We start from the raw sequence: 20,620 nt of genomic DNA, 5'->3' as shown, positions 1-20,620 counted from the left end.
TGATAATGTACTCAATCAACAGTCCCTTTTTACTGAAAAAAAAGTGTCTTTTCTCATTGATCGCTTACTAGACCAATCATTCAAACAGTACTAAAGTCACAGTTTGAAAAAGGTAGCTACAGCTATACTTTGTTCAATGTTGTGTTAACCACACTCCATTTTGTACCCGTAAATATCCAGTACTCCAATGAATGAGTGCTGTTTACTGGTCGTGTACAGTGCTTTATTGATGTGATCCACAATCCAGTTGAAGAGTTGGGCGTAGATGTGCTTGGCTAGGGCATTTCTGGCATTGATGGCATGCTGCTTGGACATAGTTTTGACGTAAGTCTCAGACGTTGTGACAAGCTTGCGGTGGCACAGCCAGTGCTCCATCTGATCGTGCTCTACTCCCAGTAAATCACAGAAATAGTTCAAGTGCTCATCGTTTCTCTGAAAGCAGATAAACGAACAAGTAATGCATTGGAAACACAACACAATTGCTTTCCATCCATCCAATTTCTTCAAACCCCTCTACTCACTAAAACAGTGGTTACATATCAGGAGAATACTAAGTAAAGCTAGTTCTTTATTTGGCTAGAGTGTGATACTGAATGATATCACTGGCATGGGTTCATTCACTGTACTGGCTCTGGCACTTTAAGGAGGCCTGCCTCACCTTGCCCCATGAGGAATGGTGCTCCTCGAGGCAATTACTGTACAAACAATTGTCTCTCTAATGGACAGAGATGCCTGTGATCTTGTGTGACCTTTAGATAATTTTATATACACCTAAAATAAAATGGAACGATAATTTAAAGTTCAATGTTTTGACCAATGCATAGAATGGATTGTAGTGGATTGCTTGGATATTTTGCATCCTGCCTGATTTCCTTCTTGCTGTGTGGGGCACAGAACTGACGTGAAACCCACTGCTTTACTTACATACAGTCAAGAGTCACATGACACATTTGAAATCATAAGCTTTTGGGGCACTACTCCTTAGTCAGGTGGAGTGTCAGACTTCACCTGAACGAACAGTGCTCCGAAGCTTGCAATTTCAAATAAACCAGTTGGACTGTAACCTGGTGTCATGTGACTTCAACTTTGTCCACCCTACCACAGGTATCCCCCAAATTACTCACTATCAATGCTACCATTTTATTTGGACAAAGTACCCCAACCCCAAGAGATTCCTATCTTTAAAAAAAGGCACAAAAGCTTCATAAGAAGCTGGAAGAAAATTAAAAAGGAAATAAAGTTTGCAATTATAGATTGGAAAGTGGAACTGAGCAAACAGTAGTTCTACACCTCTGGAACTAGCTTTTATTTTGTCCAAGTAGTTAACATTAATGTAAAAGTCCTGACAGCGAGGTCTTCAAACATAGTGGAGTATAACATAAGCTGAATCTTATCCAAGTTTCCTCTTTACATACTTGTGCACACCAAGCAGGGTCACAGAACGGTGATCAAGAGCAGAAATCATGACCTATTTTATACAACAAAAATAACTTGAAACGTTATGACTTCCATTCGCAGGAAACAAGCTAAAGCAGCTTCAACCAAACTCCTGGTGCCTCAATTTAAACTAGATTTACAAGTTAAACTCAATTGAATTTTGTCAGGACTCTGAAATTGACAACAGACAACAACCAGATGTTGGTAGTGCACCCACCATTGTAATCTTCCAGGAGATTGCAAGCCCAATCAAATGGTCAATGTATTGGACCAGCATTCACCACATTAAGATGAAGAGCCACAACAGTAAAAATAGTACAATGGTGCAGGGAAGCTAGAGTTCTTGGGGTGTCAAATGGAGAAATGTCATACTCTTACATAAATAGGGTATAGCAGTAAGAATTTTATTTTGAATTTAACTGTAGTACCACAGCAAATCTGTGATGACAAAGTCATTTTAAAAATGAAAAGTTCTCTCGACTCTTGATAAACAGAAAAGTCGCAGCCATTTGAAGATAATTATGTAAAAACTCTAGATAAATGCTGAATACAGAATATCAATACAGCGGCAATTTATTTCTGATCACGAGAGCAATAAAATAGTTGTTATTAAATTCTCTTGTAAAGTACTTGGCAATTAAGTTTTCCCTGTACATTGCGACAATCCACAGCCGGATATAACACAGCGACAGCTAAATTCTATGCAACGTTTATTAAATGCTTGATGCTGCTTATACAAATTGGATTGCTCTGTGAATAAGGAGGTTAAGCACAGATTCACCAATAAATTATATTTTCTGTGGAATTGATTAAAATCCTAATACAAGTAGAATATTTTCAAATAAAATTACTGAATAGAACATAACTGTACTGAAAAGAACTTGGTACAATCTGTGTTAGCAGTATTGAATAGGTCAGGGTAAGATTTCAGCACAGATTTTGTTAACATCTATAAAGGCTTAATCTCTGGTGGTTGTGGCTTCACTAGGTTGGGGGTGGGGGTGGGCAGCTGTTGCAGGAAAAACGCTTATTTATTTTTGTTCCTTTTCTCCTCAATAAACCAAACAGACTTCAGTCTTTCAAGAAGGCAGCTCACCATCACTGTATAAGGGCAACGAGAGATGAGTAATTAATGCTGGCCCAGTCAGCAATCTGCTCATTCAGTGGATGATTTTAAAAAATCCTCGCCCTCACTGAAGGTAATACCACATTAGTCATAAGTTAAGGTATGGTCCCATGACCGTTGGTAGGCCTCTGCTATCCCACAGCAAGTCTTCATCATTCTCATGCAAGTTTGGTTAATGCATGAAGCTGACCATCTGACAATTAGGGGTTCATAATTTGCTGATGTTTAGCTTAAATTAGTGATTTTAGAAGGTTTAAACAAATTCAAAGTAATTTAGCTGGTTAATATAATTATTGAAAATTGGACTCACAATGTGCAAGGTTCATTTATAAGAAACCAGCAGCAGCATAACTGAAATCCAGTACAAGGGCTTAGCAAGCTACTGGGTATTAGGAGCATAGTTGTTAGATTACTGGACTGGTCTGAAATTGGTTTAGACTAAATCTACATATTCATAGAACATAGAACCATACAGCACAGAACAGGCCCTTTGGCCCACGATGTTGTGCCGAACATTTGTCCTAGCTTAAGCACCCATCCATGTACCTATCCAATTGCCGCTTAAAGGTCACCAAAGATTCTGACTCTGCCACTCCCACAGGCAGCGCATTCCATGCCCCCACCACTCTCTGGGTAAAGAACCTACCCCTGACATCTCCTCTATACCTTCCACCCTTCACCTTAAATTTATGTCCCCTTGTAACACTCTGTTGTACCGGGGAAAAAGTCTCTGACTCTCTATCTATTCCTCTGATCATCTTATAAACCTCTATCAAGTCACCCTCATCCTTCGCCGTTCCAATGAGAAAAGGCCGAGCACTCTCAACCTATCCTCGTACGACCTATTCTCCATTCCAGGCAACATCCTGGTAAATCTTCTCTGCACGCTCTCCGGAGCTTCCACATCTTTCCTAAAGTGAGGCGACCAGAACTGCACACAGTACTCCAAATGTGGCCTTACCAAGGTCCTGTACAGCTGCAACATCACTTCACGACTCTTGAATTCAATCCCTCTGCTAATGAAAGCTAATACACCATAGGCCTTCTTACAAGCTCTATCCACCTGAGTGGCAACTTTCAAAGATCTATGACCATAGACCCCAAGATCCCTCTGCTCCTCCACCTTCCTAAGAACCCTACCGTTAACCCTGTATTCCGCATTCTTATTTGTCTTTCCAAAATGGACAACCTCACACTTGACAGGGTTGAACTCCATCTGCCACTCCTCAGCCCAGCTCTGCATCATATCTAAGTCTCTTTGCAGCCGACAACAGCCCTCCTCACTATCCACAACTCCACCAATCTTCGTATCATCTGCAAATTTACTGACCCACCCTTCGACTCCCTCTTCCAAGTCATTAGTAAAAATTACAAACAGCAGAGGACCCAGAACTGATCCCTGTGGAACTCCACTTGTAACTGGGCTCCAGGCTGATTATTTACCATCTACCACCACTCTCTGACTTCAACCGGTTAGCCAGTTCTCTATCCAATTGGCCAAACTTCCCACTATCCCATGCCTCCTGACTTTCTGCATAAGCCTACCATGTGGAACCTTATCAAATGTCTTACTAAAATCCATGTACACTACATCCACTGCTCTACCCTCATCCACATGCTTGGTCATCTCCTCAAAGAATTCAATAAGACTTGTAAGGCAAGACCTATCCCTCACAAATCTATGCTGGCTGTCCCTAATCAAGCAGTGTCTTTCCAGATACTCATAAATCCTATCCATCAGTACCCTTTCCATTACTTTGCCTACCACTGAAGAAAGACTAACTGGCCTGTAATTCCCGGGGTTATCCCTATTCCCTTTTTTTGAACAGGGGCACAATATTCGCCACTCTCCAGTCCCCTGGTACCACCCCCGTTGACAGTGAAGACGAAAAGATCATTGCCAACGGCTCTGCAATTTCCTCTCTTGCTTCCCACATAATCCTAGGATATATCCCGTCAGGCCCAGGGAACCTGTCTATCCTCAAGTTTTTCAAAATGCCCAACACATCATCTTTCCTAACAAGTATCTCCTCTAGCTTACCAGTCCGTTTCATACTCTCCTCTTCAACAATACGGTCCCTCTCATTTGTAAATACTGAAGAATACTCATTCAAGACCTCTCCTATCTCTTCCGACTCAATACACAGTTTCCCACTAATGTCCTTGATCGGACCTACCCTCGTTCTCGTCATTCTCATGTTTCTCACATATGCATAAAAGGGGACATCCTACCCGCCAAAGATTTTTCATGCCCTCTCTTAGCTCTCCTAATCCCATCTACTAACATACAAATGCCACCATGGCAAATAAGAAATTTAAAGTTTAGCTAATTAAATAAGGTTTAAAATAAAACACCCTTAGCAATAATGGTGATCACAAACCTATTGGTTCATTATTTCTTTTAGGAAAGGAAATGTGCTGTCTCGCCTTTGTGTGAGGAATATATCGAGAGATGATTGTGGAGTGGTAATGTTGCTGGAATAGTAATCCAAAGGCCCAGGCTATTGCTCAGAGAACACGGGTTTAAATCCCAGTGCAATAGCTTATGGAATTTGAATTAAACTAATAAAATCTGAAATTGAAAGGTAATTTCATAGTTTTGTCATCCTGGCAATCATTAAATGGTGTCACTTTTCTTTATCATTATTGCTTTCTTGGGAAGGGAATCTACCATCCTACAACTGGCTGCACAGGAATCCAGACCCACAGCAATGTAGCTGAGTCTTAACTGCCCTCTGAAATGGATGTCAAAGTCACTCAGTTCAAGGTCAACAAGGGAAGGGTAACAAATACTGTCCTTGCCAGTGATGCCATGAAAGAGTAAAGAAAACAGTAATTGACTGAAAAAGTAGCTGATTCATAACTGCCTTCTGAGAAAGGTCTAGAAAGCTATTTGGTTGTGTTCAGGATAACTGCTTCTCACCTCCTTCGAGGGAATTAGAAGAAATAAATCAAGAAATGTTGACCTTACAATCAATGCCCATATCCTACAAATAAATAAGAAAGGAAAGCAAAGAAAAGAAAAGCAGTATTTTTTTGGAGGGAATATTCACACTGAATTTCAGATTCTGAGAAATATTTGACGTAGTACTTAACAGTCACTAGATCACTGCACAAAGTGACATATTGCTGCCAGCACTCTACATCTATTATTTGCCCCCTCTAGACACACACCTTCCTGAAGAAGGGCCTGTGCCCGAAACGTCGAATCTCCTGTTCCCTGGATGCTGCCTGACCTGCTGTGCTGTTCCAGCAATAAAGTTTCAACACACCAGAAATGAACTGCTTGACAGAGGTTATTTCTGCTATATTTGTGCATCAGCTGTGCCTTTAAAACACTGTCTACTGATTCTATTAGCAACTGTAAATTATTGAATCAGTCTCAGTAAGCACCAATAGTTTCCAGCAAATCAATGGAAAACCACAAGGTGCTTTTGTACTGCATAAAGCACACCAATTTTCTGCAAATTGTTATTTTCTTTCCCCAGTTCTTAAAGGGTCTATGATTCTTATGATCTACCTTGCAGTACTTTTAAAAGCTTTCCTATTTGATCACGCTCATTGAGGATACTGAACTATTTTAGCATGGGGATATCAAAGCTAAGTATACTTATCCATTGCCTGCACATACAAGTTTCCTTTCTTTAATTCACTCATGGACAAGGGCATTGCTGGCATTTATTGCCCATCCCTAGTTGCCCTTGAACTGACTGACATTTCAGCGAGCAGTTGAGAAGCACATGTAGGACTCAACCAGGTGAGAATGGCAAATGTCTTTCCCTGAAAGACATCAGTGAGCCAGGACAGGATACTGATTGAGGATTATCAGCCATGATCATAATGAATGGTGGTGCTGGCTCGAAGGGCAGAATGGCCTACTCCTGCACCTATTGTCTATTGCCATTGTCTTCCCCTGGCAAGAGGAGCTAAACCACAATCCAGAGTACAGAATACAATTAAGACCAAGGCAACTGTAGAGGGAAACTGCACTGATAATTTGAAATAGTGAACTATATAAGGACAAAGTAGAGCAATGAGTTTACTTTTGAATGTCTCCAGTTCAGAGAAGAGCGTTATATATAAAAAGGCCTGTTTTGTAAATTTTTATATTGCATGGCTCACTCATACATTCGAGGAATTATCTGAATCCATAATTCACTCTGCTCATGCATTCTGTCCAGCATTTTTCTATTGGGTATCAACTTCCTTTTGAAAAAGGAAGAATGCACAAGATTCGAGAAAGAAATCAAGAAAATGGCACTGAGTTAGATGCTCAGGTGAAAAGCCAGTTCAGATTGGATGGGCTGAATGGGCACCTTCTATACAGGAACAATTCTGTGATTCTTCCCCTTACTCCCAAATGCATTTAATTACAAAATTATCTTACATATCAAACATCTTCAATTTTGCTTCATGCTTTACAAACACATTGCTAAATTTACGACAAATATTCTTTTCTATATTTATTTTACAACTATGATTAGACAATTTTCCAGAAATATTCACTATAAATAGCCAAGGCGTGCGACATGTTGGAACAAAGATAAACAGTTTTTATCAAATGTAAAGATTTTAAAAATTAAGATAGGACATTATTCCTAGATTAAATTTTTGATCACAAATTTTCTCAAGTGATTTTGAACTAAAAATCAAATGGAACTTCAGCATCATTTGCCTTCAAGCCAGTTATACAGTTCAGAGATGTACATGTTAATTTATTCTTATTCAAAAAGACACAGCTTGTTTGACACTCCAACCTCACCTCAAAGTGCAATTTTAATCTACAAATGAGTGGACTGGAAGGATAAAAAGACTTTGAAAAAATACTGTTGACTGAACGACTTACATCAATTGCAAAAAAATCCACATCAACAGTGCTGCACAAATAAAGCCTATTTGAGGGGTTAAATGAAAATAAAAGTATTCACCTGAGCTGAATTGCATTGGTTCGTTTCTAAACGGCTCTTGTTGCTCAGGCCAAGCAAAGGTGCAAGGACAAGCACCATGGTGTGGAGGTCACCATTTGTGTAGTAAAGGTGCTTGGCAGAATTGCTGTCTCAACTGCAAATATGCAAATCGCTAAATCATTGACATTTCAAAAGCTCATTTTCCTTCCCTAGGTGATGTACTTTGAGAGATAAAACGTTCAAAACAAGGTTCATTCAAGGGTAGACACTTGACAGGAATCCATGGGGAAGCTGGAAAGATCAATTAATTTCAAATCAACTTTATTTTTCTTCATGCTGTGACCAACGACACGATATTTCTAAGAGATGCTGCTGGCTATTTGGAAAGTTAACTTGGTCTGTGATAACTTGGATCAAATCCAAAACAGGGAATATCAACAACCAGCTTGACAGGGAAGAGCTGAAAATGTGTTGCTGGAAAAGCGCAGCATGTCAGGCAGCATCCAGGGAACAGGAGAATCGACGCTTCGGGCACAAGCCCTTCTTCAGGAAGGGCTTGTGCCCGAAGCATCGATTCTCCTGTTCCCTGGATGCTGCCTGACCTGCTGCGCTTTTCCAGCAACACATTTTCAGCTCTGATCTCCAGCATCTGCAGACCTCACTTTCTCCAGCTTGACAGGGAAGTCAAGTGAGGAGTATTTCATTACACTCCAAATCCTCAGACAAACTTAAGATTCTTTCAGAGTGTCTCATACATACCCATACAGTTAAGAGTCAACTTACAATTTAACAATACGTTATATTTGCAACTTGCAAAGGACTTCACACATCAAACTATTCGAACATCAAACATGATCACATTTGGTGAGGGGTTTCAGGTTAAGAGAACTAATTAGCCACATTGTTGGATATTTCTCAATCACTGGCTGCATTTAAATATCACAGAACACCAGGTTATAGTCCAACTGGTTCATTCGAAGTACAAACTTTCGCAGTGCTGCTCCTTCGCCAGCTAGCTAGGGAAATCGGATCATAGGATACTGAATTTATCGCAAAATTTCTGCAATTTACATGTTAATGAATCGAAACCTCGAGGCCATTCTAAAAGAAGAACGACTTAATAGCAATCCAGGTTTGGTCAATAAATTACATCAGTTTAGAGTCATACAGAACACAGCATGGGAACAGGCCCTTTGGTCCAACTCAACCATGCTGACCAGATATCCTATCTAATCTAGTCCCATTTGCCAGCACTTGGCCCATATCAGTCTAAACTTCCTATTCATATACCCATCCAGATGCCTTTTAAATGCTGTAATTGTACCAGCCTCCACTACTTCCTCTGGCAGCTCATTCTGTACACGCACCACCCTGTGTGAAAAGGCTGCCCCTTGGGTCCCTTTTCAAACTTTCCCCTCTAGTTCTGGACTCCCTCACTCCAGAGAAAATACCTTGTCTATTTATCCTATCCATGCCCCTCCTGATCTTATAAACCTCCATAAATGGTCACCCCTCAGCCTCCGATGGTCCAGGGAAAAAAGCCCCAGGCTATTCATCTTCTCCCTGTAGCTCAAATCCTCCAACCCTGGCAAATCCCTGTAAATCTTTTCTGAACACTTTCAAGTTTCACAACATCTTTCCAATAGGAAGATCAGAATTGCACACAGTATTCCAGAAGTGGCCTAACCAATGAACTGAACAGCCACAACATGACCTCCCAAATCCTATACTCAATACTCTGAACAATAAAGGAGAGCATACCAAACACCTTCTTCATTATCCTGTCTACCTCCGACTCCACTTTCAAGGAACCATTAACCTGCACTCCAAGGTCTTTTTGTTCAGCAACACTCCCTAGGACCTTACCATTAAGTGTATAATTCCTGCTAAGAGCTGCTTTTTTAAAATCCAGCACCTCGCATTTATCTAAATTAAACTCCATTTGCCACTCCTTAGCTCATTGGCCCAGCTGATCAAGATCCTGTTGTAATCTGAGGTAACTTTCTTTGTTGTCCGCTATGTTTCCTATTTTGGTGTCATCTGCAAACTTACTAACTAGACCTATGTTCCCATCCAAATCATTTATATAAACTGACAAATAGCAACGGACCCAGCAATGATCCTTGTGGCACTCCACTGGTCTCGGGCCTCCAGTCTGAAAAACAATCCGCCACCACCACCCTCTGTCTTCTACCTTTGAGCCAGTTGTGTATCCAAATGGCTAGTTCTCCCTGTATTCTGTGAGATCTAACCTTGCTAATCAATCTCCCATGGGGAACCTTGTCAAACGCCTTATTGAAATCCATATAGATCACATCTCCCGCTCTGCCCTCATCAATCCTCTTTGCTACTTCTTCAAACCTCGATCAAGTGTGTGAGACATGATTTCCCATGCACAAAGCCATGCTGATGATCCCTAATCAGTCCCTGACTTTCCAAATACATGTAAATTCTGTCCCTCAGGATTCCCTCCAACAACTTGCCCACCAGTCCACAGTTCCCTGGCTTTTCTTACCACCTTTCTTAAACAGTGGTACCACATTAGCCAACCTCCAGTCTTTCAGCACCTCACCTGTGACTATTGACATGTCTCAACAAGAGGCCCAGCAATCACTTCCCTAGCTTCCCACAGAGTTCTGGGTACACCTGAGCAGGTCCTGAGGATTTATCCACCTTTATGCATATCAAGACATCCAGCTCTTCCTCCTCTGTAATATGGACATTTTTCAAGATGTCACCATCTATTTCCCCACATAATATATATTCAATGTTCTTCTTCACCATAAACACTCCGCCATCTCCTGTGGTGTCACATATATCTTTGAGGGGTCCTATGCTCAATTATCCTAGTTACTGTGTTGCCCTTAATGGATTTGTAAAATCACTTTGGATTTTCCTTAACCCTATTTGCCAAAGCTATCTCATGTCTCTTTTTTGTCCTCCTGATTTTCCTCAAGTATACTCCTACTTCCTTTACACTCTAAGGATTCACTCGATCTATTCTGTCTATACCTTAGATATGCTTCCTTCTTTTTCTTAACCAAACCCGCAATTTCTTTAGTCATCCAACTTTCCCTATACCTACCAGCCTTTCCTTTCACCCTGACAGGAATATACTTTCTTTGGATCCTTGTTATCCCATTTCTGAAGGCTTCCCATTTTCCAGCCATCCCTTTACCTGCAAACATCTGCCCCCAATCAGCTTTTGAAAGTTCTTGCCTAATGCCACCAAAATTAGCATTCCTCCAATTTAGAACTTCAACTTTACATCTAGTGTACCCTTTTCCATCGCTAGTTTAAAACTATGGTCGCTGGCCCTCACTGTCACCTCAGTCACCTGCCCTGCCTTACTTCCCAAGAATTGGTCAAGTTTTGCACCTTGTCTAGTAAGCACATCCACATACTGAATCAGAAAATTTTCTTCTACACACTGAAATTCCTCTCCATCTAAACCCTTAACACTATGGTGGTGCCAGTCTATGTTTGGAAAGTTAAAAATCCCCTACCATAACTATCAATTGTATGACACAATGATCTTTCGCTATAAATTCTATGTCCTATGATCCGAATACACTTGCCACCTGACAAAGGAGCAGCATTCAAACGTTTGTACTTATAAATAAACCTGTTGGACTATAACCTGGCGTTGTGAGATTTTAAACTTTGTCCACCCCAGCACCTCCACATCATGCATTTAAATAAGCCAAGGCAACCATTGCATAATCTTCATTGTAAAAGAAAAAAGGCACACAGCAAGGAGATAATTTAAAGCTATAACTTAATGAAGGGCTTCCCAAGGCGTGTGTTTTAAGTCAAGATTTTGAGATGCATACACCAAGGCATCAACGGCTGCTGTGGAGTTTAGAATGAGTGTTAAAACCCACACAACCCCTTACTCTCCTTGATATTTTTGGTCATGATTACAATCTTTGGGGCTTGATTCCTGTTACACAAAGAACAAAACAGCACAGTAACAAGCTCTTCGGCCCTCTAAGCCTGGGTCACCACATTTTGCTCTTCCATATTAAAACTGTCTTAACTAACAGGATCCATATCCCTCCATTCCCTTCAATACACGTATTCGTCCAGATGCCTCTTGAATGCTGCTCGTGTGTCTGCTTCCACCACCTCCTCTGGCAGCAAATTCCAGCCACTCACCACCCTTTGTGTGAAAAATGCGTCTTGCACATTGCTTTTAAATTGACCCCCTCGCACCTTGAACCTGTATCCCCTAGTAAATGACCTCTCCACCCTGAGAAAAAGCCTTGTACTTTCCATGCTACCTATGCCATTCACAATCTTTTAGACTTCTATGAGTTCGCCCCTCAACCTCCTGCATTCCAGTGAAAACAAACCCAGTCTATCCAACCTTTCTTCAAAGCTAAAATCTCCCATAGCAGGCAACATCCTGGTAAACCCTTTCTGTACCCTCTCCAAAACAACCACATCCTTCTGGTAAAGTGGTGACCAGAACTGCATGCAATATTCCAAGTGTGGCCTCACTGAAACTTCTATAAAGTTTCAGCACAACTTGCCTGTCCTTATACTCAATGCACCTTCTAAGAGAGGCAAACATGTCATAGACCTTTTTTACTACCTTATCTACCTGCACTGCAATAATCAGTTGACCTGCACACCCAAATCCCTCTGCATATCAACACTCCTATCATTCACTGTATACTTTCCACCTGTAATTGACCTTCCAAAATGAATCACCTCACATTTGTCAGGATTAAACTCCATCTGCCATTTTTCTGCCCATGCCTCCAACTGATCTATATCCTGCTGCGTCCTCTGACAATCCTCCTCACTATTCGCACTCCACTAATCTTTGTTTCATCCACAAACTTACTAATTAGACCAGCCACGTTTTGCTCCAAATCACTTACGTTGATCATGAACAGCGAAGGTAAGCACGGATCCCTGTGGAACACCACCAGTCACACCCTTCATTCTCAAAAACATCCTTTCACTGCTACCCGCTGTCCCCTGTGACTAAGCCAGTTCTGTATTCATCTTGCCAGCTCACCCTTGATATCATATGTTACCTTTTGTAGGAGTCTGCCATGAGGATACAGCATAGAGTCATACAGCATGGAAGAGACCCTTCAGTCCATGCCAACCAGGCTTCCCAAAATAAACTAGTCCCACTTGTCTGCATTTGGCCCATTTCCTCTCAACATTCCCTATTTATTTACCTGCTCAAATATTTTTTAAATGTTGTAACTATCAGCATTTACCACCTCCTCACGTGGGTCATTCCACATGCGAAGTGTGAAGGAAGGTACTCATTACTTTAAAACCTAGAAAAGTAAACAGAACCTATTGGGCGGCACGGTAGCATAGTGGTTAGCACTGCTGCTTCACAGCGCCAGAGACCCGGGTTCAATTCCCGCCTCAGGCGACTGACTGTGTGGAGTTTGCACATTCTCACAGTGTCTGCGTGGGTTTCCTCCGGGTGCTCCGGTTTCCTCCCACAATCCAAAAATGTGCAGGGGTTAGGTGAATTGGCCATGCTAAATTGCCCGTAGTGTTAGGTGAAGGGGTAAATGTAGGAGAATGGGTTTGGGTGGGTTACGCTTCGGCGGGTCGGTGTGGACTTGTTGGGCCGAAGGGCCTGTTTCCACACTGTAAGTAATCTAATCTAATCTAATCATCTAAAAATCTAATCTATTGTTGTACTCCACACATTCTCTCCTTCTTCCCCTTTGCACCCATCTTCAAAACAAAGTGACAAAGTGACAATGGGGAAAAAAGTTTTACAAGCACTGAACTAAATGTTAAAGTTCAGTTAAAGTTGGAAATAAATGAGTGAAGTTTGGTCTCTTAGCACAGTAATTACTCATGAAAGTAGATCACAACTGTGCCAGAAAGCCTTACTGCTCAACATCTTAAATACACATAAGAAATATTAATGTCAGCAGCCTGTCTATGGAGGAGGTTTCATTTGGAGTAAATGCTCTGCATGAGACTTACAGCAACACCACAAGTGTCTACATCTCTTTCAGACACTATTTCCACATTTCCCAGGTGGAGAATTGAAGCGATTACTCTGTAAATGTTCATCTGGTGTGCATCCTTTACACCTGAAGAAAATAAATGCATCATTACCAACTCCAGTCCCAAGAGTATAGAGATTAGCAACAGTGTTATTTTAGTTCCATTGCTGCAACTAAAGTCAAAACAATATTCAGAAGTGGTAGCCACTTTGTCCATAACTGATATTTCCACATTAAACTGCAAACACAGATGTTTAAACCCAACTACTTAAGAGACAAGTTTATAACTTGTAAAAAAAATTAATTTAATCCCTTTCACCTTTTATTAAGTTACTAATTTTTAAAATTAAACTTATGTTTTAATGGGATGCGGGTACCATTGGCTGAGCCAGCATTTTTATTGCCCATCTCTAATTTCACTCTATAAAAACCAAAACTAGTTCACAGAAAAGAAAGACCCTGAATTTGAACACACTACCTTGTTCCCAGCCCAACATCTGTCTCAGGCTTGCTGCAGTGCTCCAGCAAAGTTCAGCGCAAGCTGGAACACCACCACCTCATTTTCCACCTTGGGGTCACTGCAGCCTTCTGGATTCAAAACCAAGTTCAATAACTTTAGATTTAGATTACTTACAGTGTGGAAACAGGCCCTGCGGCCCAGCAAGTCCACACAGACCTGCCGAAGCGCAACCCACCCAGACCCATTCCCCTACACCTAACACTACAGGCAATTTAGCATGGCCAATTCACCTAGCCTGCACATTTTCTTTTTGGACTGTGGGAGGAAACCGGAGCACCCGGAGGAAACCCACACAGACACGGGGAGAATGTGCAAACTCCACACAGTCAGTCGCCTGTGGCCAGAGACCCGGGTCAATTCCCGCCTCAGGCGACTGACTGTGTGGAGTCTGCACATTCTCCCCGTGTCTGTGTGGGTTTCCTCCGGGTGCTCCGGTTTCCTGCCACAGTTCAAAAACATGCAGGTTAGGTGAATTGGCCATGCTAAATTGCCTGTAGTGTTAGGTGAAGGGGTAAAACGTAGGGGAATGGGTCTGGGTGGGTTGCGCTTCGGTGGGTCGGTGTGGACTTGTTGGGCCGAAGGGCCTGTTTCCACACTGTAGGTAATCTAAAAAAAAACCTTAGGGCCTGAGCTTTTCTGTGTCCTTACTCCGACCAGTCATTGTTATCATATACTGTAGTCTGCTATTACACACAACCCATTGATAGCCATTAACAGTCCCCATTAACAGCTATTCGCTCTCCCAGCTAGATTGTTCTTTGTCTGTTCAACTGTTCTTCTCTCTCTTTAGGTTTTATCCCCACCTTTGTTTCCTCCTTAGCCCCTTCCCCCACCTTCTGCATATAAACTGACATTTTCCTAGCCACCATCAATTCTGAAGAAGGGTCACTCGACTGGAACGTTAATTGACTTCTCCCCACAGATGCTGCCAGACCTGCTGAGCTTTACCAGCAATTTCTACTTTTGTCCCGAATTGGAGTTGGCAGTGGTGAGCTGCCCCAGTCCTGAAGCAGGCATACCTACAGTGCTGTTAGGAAGGGAGTTTCAAGATTTTGAAGCAACAATAAACAGCGGTTCAGTTCAAAGTCAAGATAATGTATGGCTTGGAAGAGAAGTTGCAGATAGTGGTGCCCCCATGCATCTGCTGTCTTTGCCATGGATTTGGAAGGTGCGGTCAGTTATCATAGGGAGCTGCATCTTGTACATGGGGCCACTGTGGAGCAGTTCTGAAGCTGGTGGATGGTGTGCCAATCAAGCAGAGTGCTTGATCCTGGATGGTTCAAGCTTCTAGTGGTGTTGGAGCTGCACCAAACCAGGGAACTGAAGAATATTCAATCACACTCCTGTCTTACTTCAGTACACCTGACTAAGGAGCAGGAGTAGGCCATTCAGCCCTTCAATCCCAACATGTGGCTAGAAGATTGTGAACAGGCTTTGGTATAGGAGAGGAGTTCCTCACCACAGAATTCTCAGGCTCTGACTAGCTCTTGTAACCATTGTATTTACATGACTGATTTGGTTCAGTTTTTGGTCAATGGTAGTACCAGCATGTTCAAAGTGGGACATTTCCCAAGAGAGCATAATTAAATGTTAAGGGGAGATGGTCCTTGTTGGTTTGACTCCTGGATACCAGAAATCCTCACTTAACGAGCCATTCCTCAAGTCAGTGCAAGCTCTGTCTGATATGAATAGGACTCCATGACAGCAACTGAGTGTGGAAATTCTACCAGATACTTTCTGGTCAACCTAAAAATTCCAGGATAAGTTGTTATGTAACAACCTTCAACAAACATACTTGCATGAAAATGACACTACTTTAACATGACAGCGAATCCAAGACTCATAAATACAAAATGGATTTGAATTTATCTTTTGAAATTAGAGACCTTTGACCTTACCAAGTAGTGTGAAAGCATTCCATGTCCTCTCAAAATCCTCAGCATCATTAACTCCATCTATTTCTGTGTTACCACCCTGTGTGGCATAAAAATAGTCTTCCGCACTGCCTGAAAAATTAGCAAAATTCCAGTTATTTATAATTACAGATGAATGGGTTAGCAGTGTACGTTGTTGTTCCATTCTGGAAGGTAAAGTTGTTGTGCTGCCGTCATTATAACTTCATCAAGCTAAGAATTTACAGCTAGAAAATAAAGTCATATTAATTAGTCTACATGTTTAAAATGGAATTAAAAGTCTTGAGCGATGGAATTTTTTAATACCATTTTACAAATGATTCTATGTGAAAATTAGCATTCCGGCTATATAAAAGTTAGTGTCACCCATCTCAGTTAATTTGTTCAAGATAATTACAATCTACCCATAGAATATATGGTTTTATTGCAATTAAGATTATACATTCCATTCTTAGTTGGATTCTCTTTCCTTGATGAATTTTGATTAATTACCAAAGATTAGAATTTGTAATTAAAACACTAATCATGCATGTTGAAAATCCAAATAAAAATAGAAAGATCTGGGAACGGGCAGTGAATCATCCTACAGCCAACAGAAGCGCCAACATTAACCCTTTGACTTTCCGCACAAAATCAATCACACTGCATCCCTCCCACCCTTCTCCGTATTATACTCATTGCTGGATTACAGTACTGTTCATTTTTGTACAGAAACATGGATTCTTCGCTGACATGGATCCACACTGCCCAATTAAAACCATTAATCTTAAATCAACACAAATCATTTGTTACTAAACCAGTTTAGTGCCAACCATATCCATCTCTTCCCTGCAATCACAGAACACTGAAACACAAAATAGAATGGTACAAAGTATTCTGCCAGCCTTCAAAGAGCTATTTTAGTTCAATTAGCTCAATTAATTCTATTCCAGTCCTACCCAAAGCCCTGCAAATTGTTTCCCTTCAAGTATTCACTCCCATTTCTTTTTGAAATGTACTACTGTATTTATTCACGATGCACTTGTGACAGTGCTTTGCAGATCATAACAATCAAGCTGTACATAACATGTTTGCTAAAATGGGGAAATGGTGATGCAAATGGTCATCCAGAGCCCCAGTCTAATGTTCTGGGAATGTGTGTACAAATCCCACCACGACAGATTGCAAAACTTCAAATGTAATAAAAATCTGTGATCGAAAGCAAGTCTAATGGTAACCATTGTCATGTTGTAAATTTCCATCAGGGAAGAAATCTGCCCGGTCATCATTACCTGGTCTGGCTTACATGTGACTCCAGAGCCAATACTACTTAACTGTCTTCTGGAACATGTCCCATTATTTATTCTATCAAACCCCTTCGTGGTTTTGAATATTACCTTCCCTGCTCCAGCGAGAACAAACCCAACCAAAGGCTTCCACTCCATAGTAGAATTTTTTTCTGGCAGTAAATTATTTATATGTGGACTGAAGGGGATGGGACAGAGCTGTTGTGCAGACAGGAAATGGGTTCCCCAAATGTTCTGCAGAATTTAATTATGGAACTGCAGAATTTCTAATCCCTCTGCAGTCTCTACACAAAGACGATCTAATCTGCTGGCTAGAGCCTTTCAAGCAGGAAGCTTGGCCTCAGGACCAAAGCATTTGATTATACTTGTCATTGGGATGAGAGGGTCAATGGCAAGACTAGAATTTATTGCTGGATCCTCGATTGCCCTTGAGAAGATGATGGTGAGCCCAACAGCAGATATTTATATTCAGCTCATGAGGCTTACTTGAGGGGCAGTGGGACCTGGAAAATTGGGAAGGATTGAGGGTTCAATGGTGAGAAGGGGAGTAATGTTGATGCTTAAGAGAATAAACATATTAAACCGCAAAGCACAGACCTTTGGGAGTGGAGACTCCGCCCAAGGCTCCTGTTTATAAAGTCACAGATTCTACTTGTTTTTTCAAAAAAAAAAATGAAGAAAAGTCACCACTTTGCCCTCACTGCCTACCAAGGCTTGTATGTGTTTTCACCTACCCTGTGTATACCCAGAGGTCTGTCACTGAATCCTCTTCAAAATTATAGAATTTTAACAAAAAAAATTACTGCTTCTCATCAAATTGTATCACGTCACGCTTCACTGCCTTAGGTTGCATCTGTCAAGTGTCTGTTTAATCAGTCTGTGCTACTCCTGCTGTTACATGCCTCAGCATTTACTGCATTTTAAAATGTTGGTGTTATTTTTGAATATATACTCTGTTTACTCATATTCATGTCATTAACTGTCTGTGATGCTAATTTGGAGAACACCGCAGTACATTCCCCTTACAGCCTATAAAATAGCGCAGCAAATAGGAATTGAGGACTACAACAGAACCCAAGATTATAAGCGGATCTTGTGAAATTCAACCATGACTTGAAATACATGTAAAATATTAATTTTCTTTGATTAATCAACTAAAGAACAATTCGTAATTGCACTTGTACTAAACTAACTCCTAACTAGAGGATTAACAAATCTGACATAAGAGAAAGCAAACTACTCTTGGACCCAACCACCTTGATATGACTAATGCTCCCTGAACTGACAACCAACCCCCAACCACATAATTACCTGTTATACGTTTTCAACCTGACCTCTCTTCTCCAACCACCTGACTGCCTTCCCATCACCTGCAACTCTCCCAAACCTGACCCAACTGGACTAACCGCTGCCACTGCCTACTTTACTGACCAAATCCAACTATTCCCTGAGCATCTGACTACTCCTTGGCCCAAATGCACCCCTTGAGACTCGAGCATTTACTTTTCCCACTCCTTGAAGAACTTACTATTCTCCTCTGATGTAACCAGACTGCAACTCCCAACCACAGCAAATTACCTTTCCTAGCGATGACCTCATTTCGCTGGCTTAACTACAGTCCCCACCCGATGCAAGGAACCGCGCCACCACCTGATTGCCCATCCAAATAAAGCAGGCTGCCCCACAGCCAACTTATCTACTTACCTCACCATCTGTCCATTCATTCATCCAGTTACTATTCATTAACATTCAAAGACTAGACATTTATACTTACCACATGCAGCTAGTGCCACATGGAGGGCGGGTGGGGAGGGGAAGAGTGGGTGGGTGAGAAGAGATCATTTTGGTGGGGGCTGTGGAGAGGGTTTTAGCGTTTCCCCTGACTCCGCTCCCCCTCAGAGAGTTCCCAGATAGGCAAAGCACTCTGCATTTCTGGAACAGCCAGACCTAAAAGGCTCCAGAAGAACTGTGGAACAGCACCAAGTCAGCAGAATTTCCTAATAGAGTGGCAACCCGACAACTGCCCTCTTCCAAAGATCCCAGCCAGAACTTTGGGAAAGTCGTTGAGTTGGATGTGATAGACGAGACAGAAAGGGACAAATCTAATCATGAATCTAAACAAGAGAGGGAGAATCCTAAACTGGAGGTGCGAGTGAACATAGAACATAGAACAATACAGCACAGAACAGGCCCTTCGGCCCACGATGTTGTGCCGAACTTCTAACCTAGATTAAGTACCCATCCATGTACCTATCCAAATGCCGCTTAAAGGTCGCCAATGATTCCGACTCTACCACTCCCACGGGCAGCGCATTCCATGCCCCCACCACTCTCTGGGTAAAGAACCCACCCCTGACATCTCCCCTATACCTTCCACCCTTCACCTTAAATTTATGTCCCCTTGTAACACTCTGTTGTACCCGGGGAACAAGTTTCTGACTGTCTACTCTATCTATTCCTCTGATCATCTTATAAACCTCTATCAAGTCACCCCTCATCCTTCGCCGTTCCAACGAGTAAAGGCCGAGAACTCTCAACCTATCCTCGTATGACTTCCTCTCCATTCCAGGCAACATCCTGGTAAATCTTCTCTGCACCCTCTCCAAAGCTTCCACATCTTTCCTAAAGTGAGGCGACCAGAACTGCACACAGTACTCCAACTGTGGCCTAACCAAAGTCCTGTACAGCTGCAACATCACTTCACGACTCTTGAATTCAATCCCTCTGCTAATGAACGATAATACTCCATAGGCCTTCTTACAAACTCTATCCACCTGAGTGGCAACCTTCAAAGATCTATGTACATAGACCCCAAGATCCCTCTGTTCCTCCACCTGACTAAGAACCCTACCATTAACCCTGTATTCCGCATTCTTATTTGTTCTTCCAAAATGGACAACCTCACACTTGGCAGGGTTGAACTCCATCTGCCACTCCTCAGCCCAGCTCTGCATCATATCTAAGTCCCTCTGCAGCCCTCCTCACTGTCCACAACTCCACCTATCTTCGTATCATCTGCAAATTTACTGACCCACCCTTCGACTCCCTCATCTAAGTCATTAATAAAAATTACAAACAGCAGAGGACCCAGAACTGATCCCTGCGGAACTCCACTTGTAACTGGGCTCCAGGCTGAATATTTACCATCTACCACCACTCTCTGCCTTCGACCGGTTAGCCAGTTTTCTATCCAATTGGCCAAATTTCCCTCTATCTCATGCCTCCTGACTTTCCGCATAAGCCTACCATGGGGAACCTGATCAAATGCCTTACTAAAATCCATGTACACTCCATCCACTGCTCTACCCTCATCCACATGCTTGGTCACCTCCTCGACGAATTCAATAAGACTTGTAAGGCAAGACCTACCCTTCACAAATCCGTGCTGGCTGTCCCTAATCAAGCAGTGTCTTTCCAGATACTCATAAATCC

The 20,620-nt window shown here is 41.9% G+C and overlaps 1 protein-coding gene across 4 annotated transcripts in view; it reads right to left on the bottom strand.

Moving 5' to 3' along the window:
* The window catches only part of myo5b (myosin VB), a 274,037-nt gene that overhangs the window by 124,852 nt on the left and 128,565 nt on the right, over positions 1 to 20,620 (bottom strand). For all 4 annotated transcript variants that reach the window (XM_087990689.1, XM_087990700.1, XM_087990695.1 and 1 more), the window contains exons 8-10: positions 15,888 to 15,995; positions 13,447 to 13,556; positions 167 to 432 (exon numbers count right to left, since the gene is read on the bottom strand). In XM_087990689.1, the coding sequence (XP_087846815.1) occupies positions 167 to 432; positions 13,447 to 13,556; positions 15,888 to 15,995 (484 nt within the window). The remainder of the gene's footprint in view (positions 1 to 166; positions 433 to 13,446; positions 13,557 to 15,887; positions 15,996 to 20,620) is intronic.

Source organism: Chiloscyllium plagiosum, unplaced genomic scaffold (assembly GCF_037043375.1).
Source record: "Chiloscyllium plagiosum isolate Xiang-an unplaced genomic scaffold, Cpla_swu_hap1 HiC_scaffold_1, whole genome shotgun sequence".
In the NCBI taxonomy this organism is placed as follows: domain Eukaryota; kingdom Metazoa; phylum Chordata; class Chondrichthyes; order Orectolobiformes; family Hemiscylliidae; genus Chiloscyllium; species Chiloscyllium plagiosum.
This window is presented reverse-complemented; position numbering and strand designations above follow the sequence as displayed.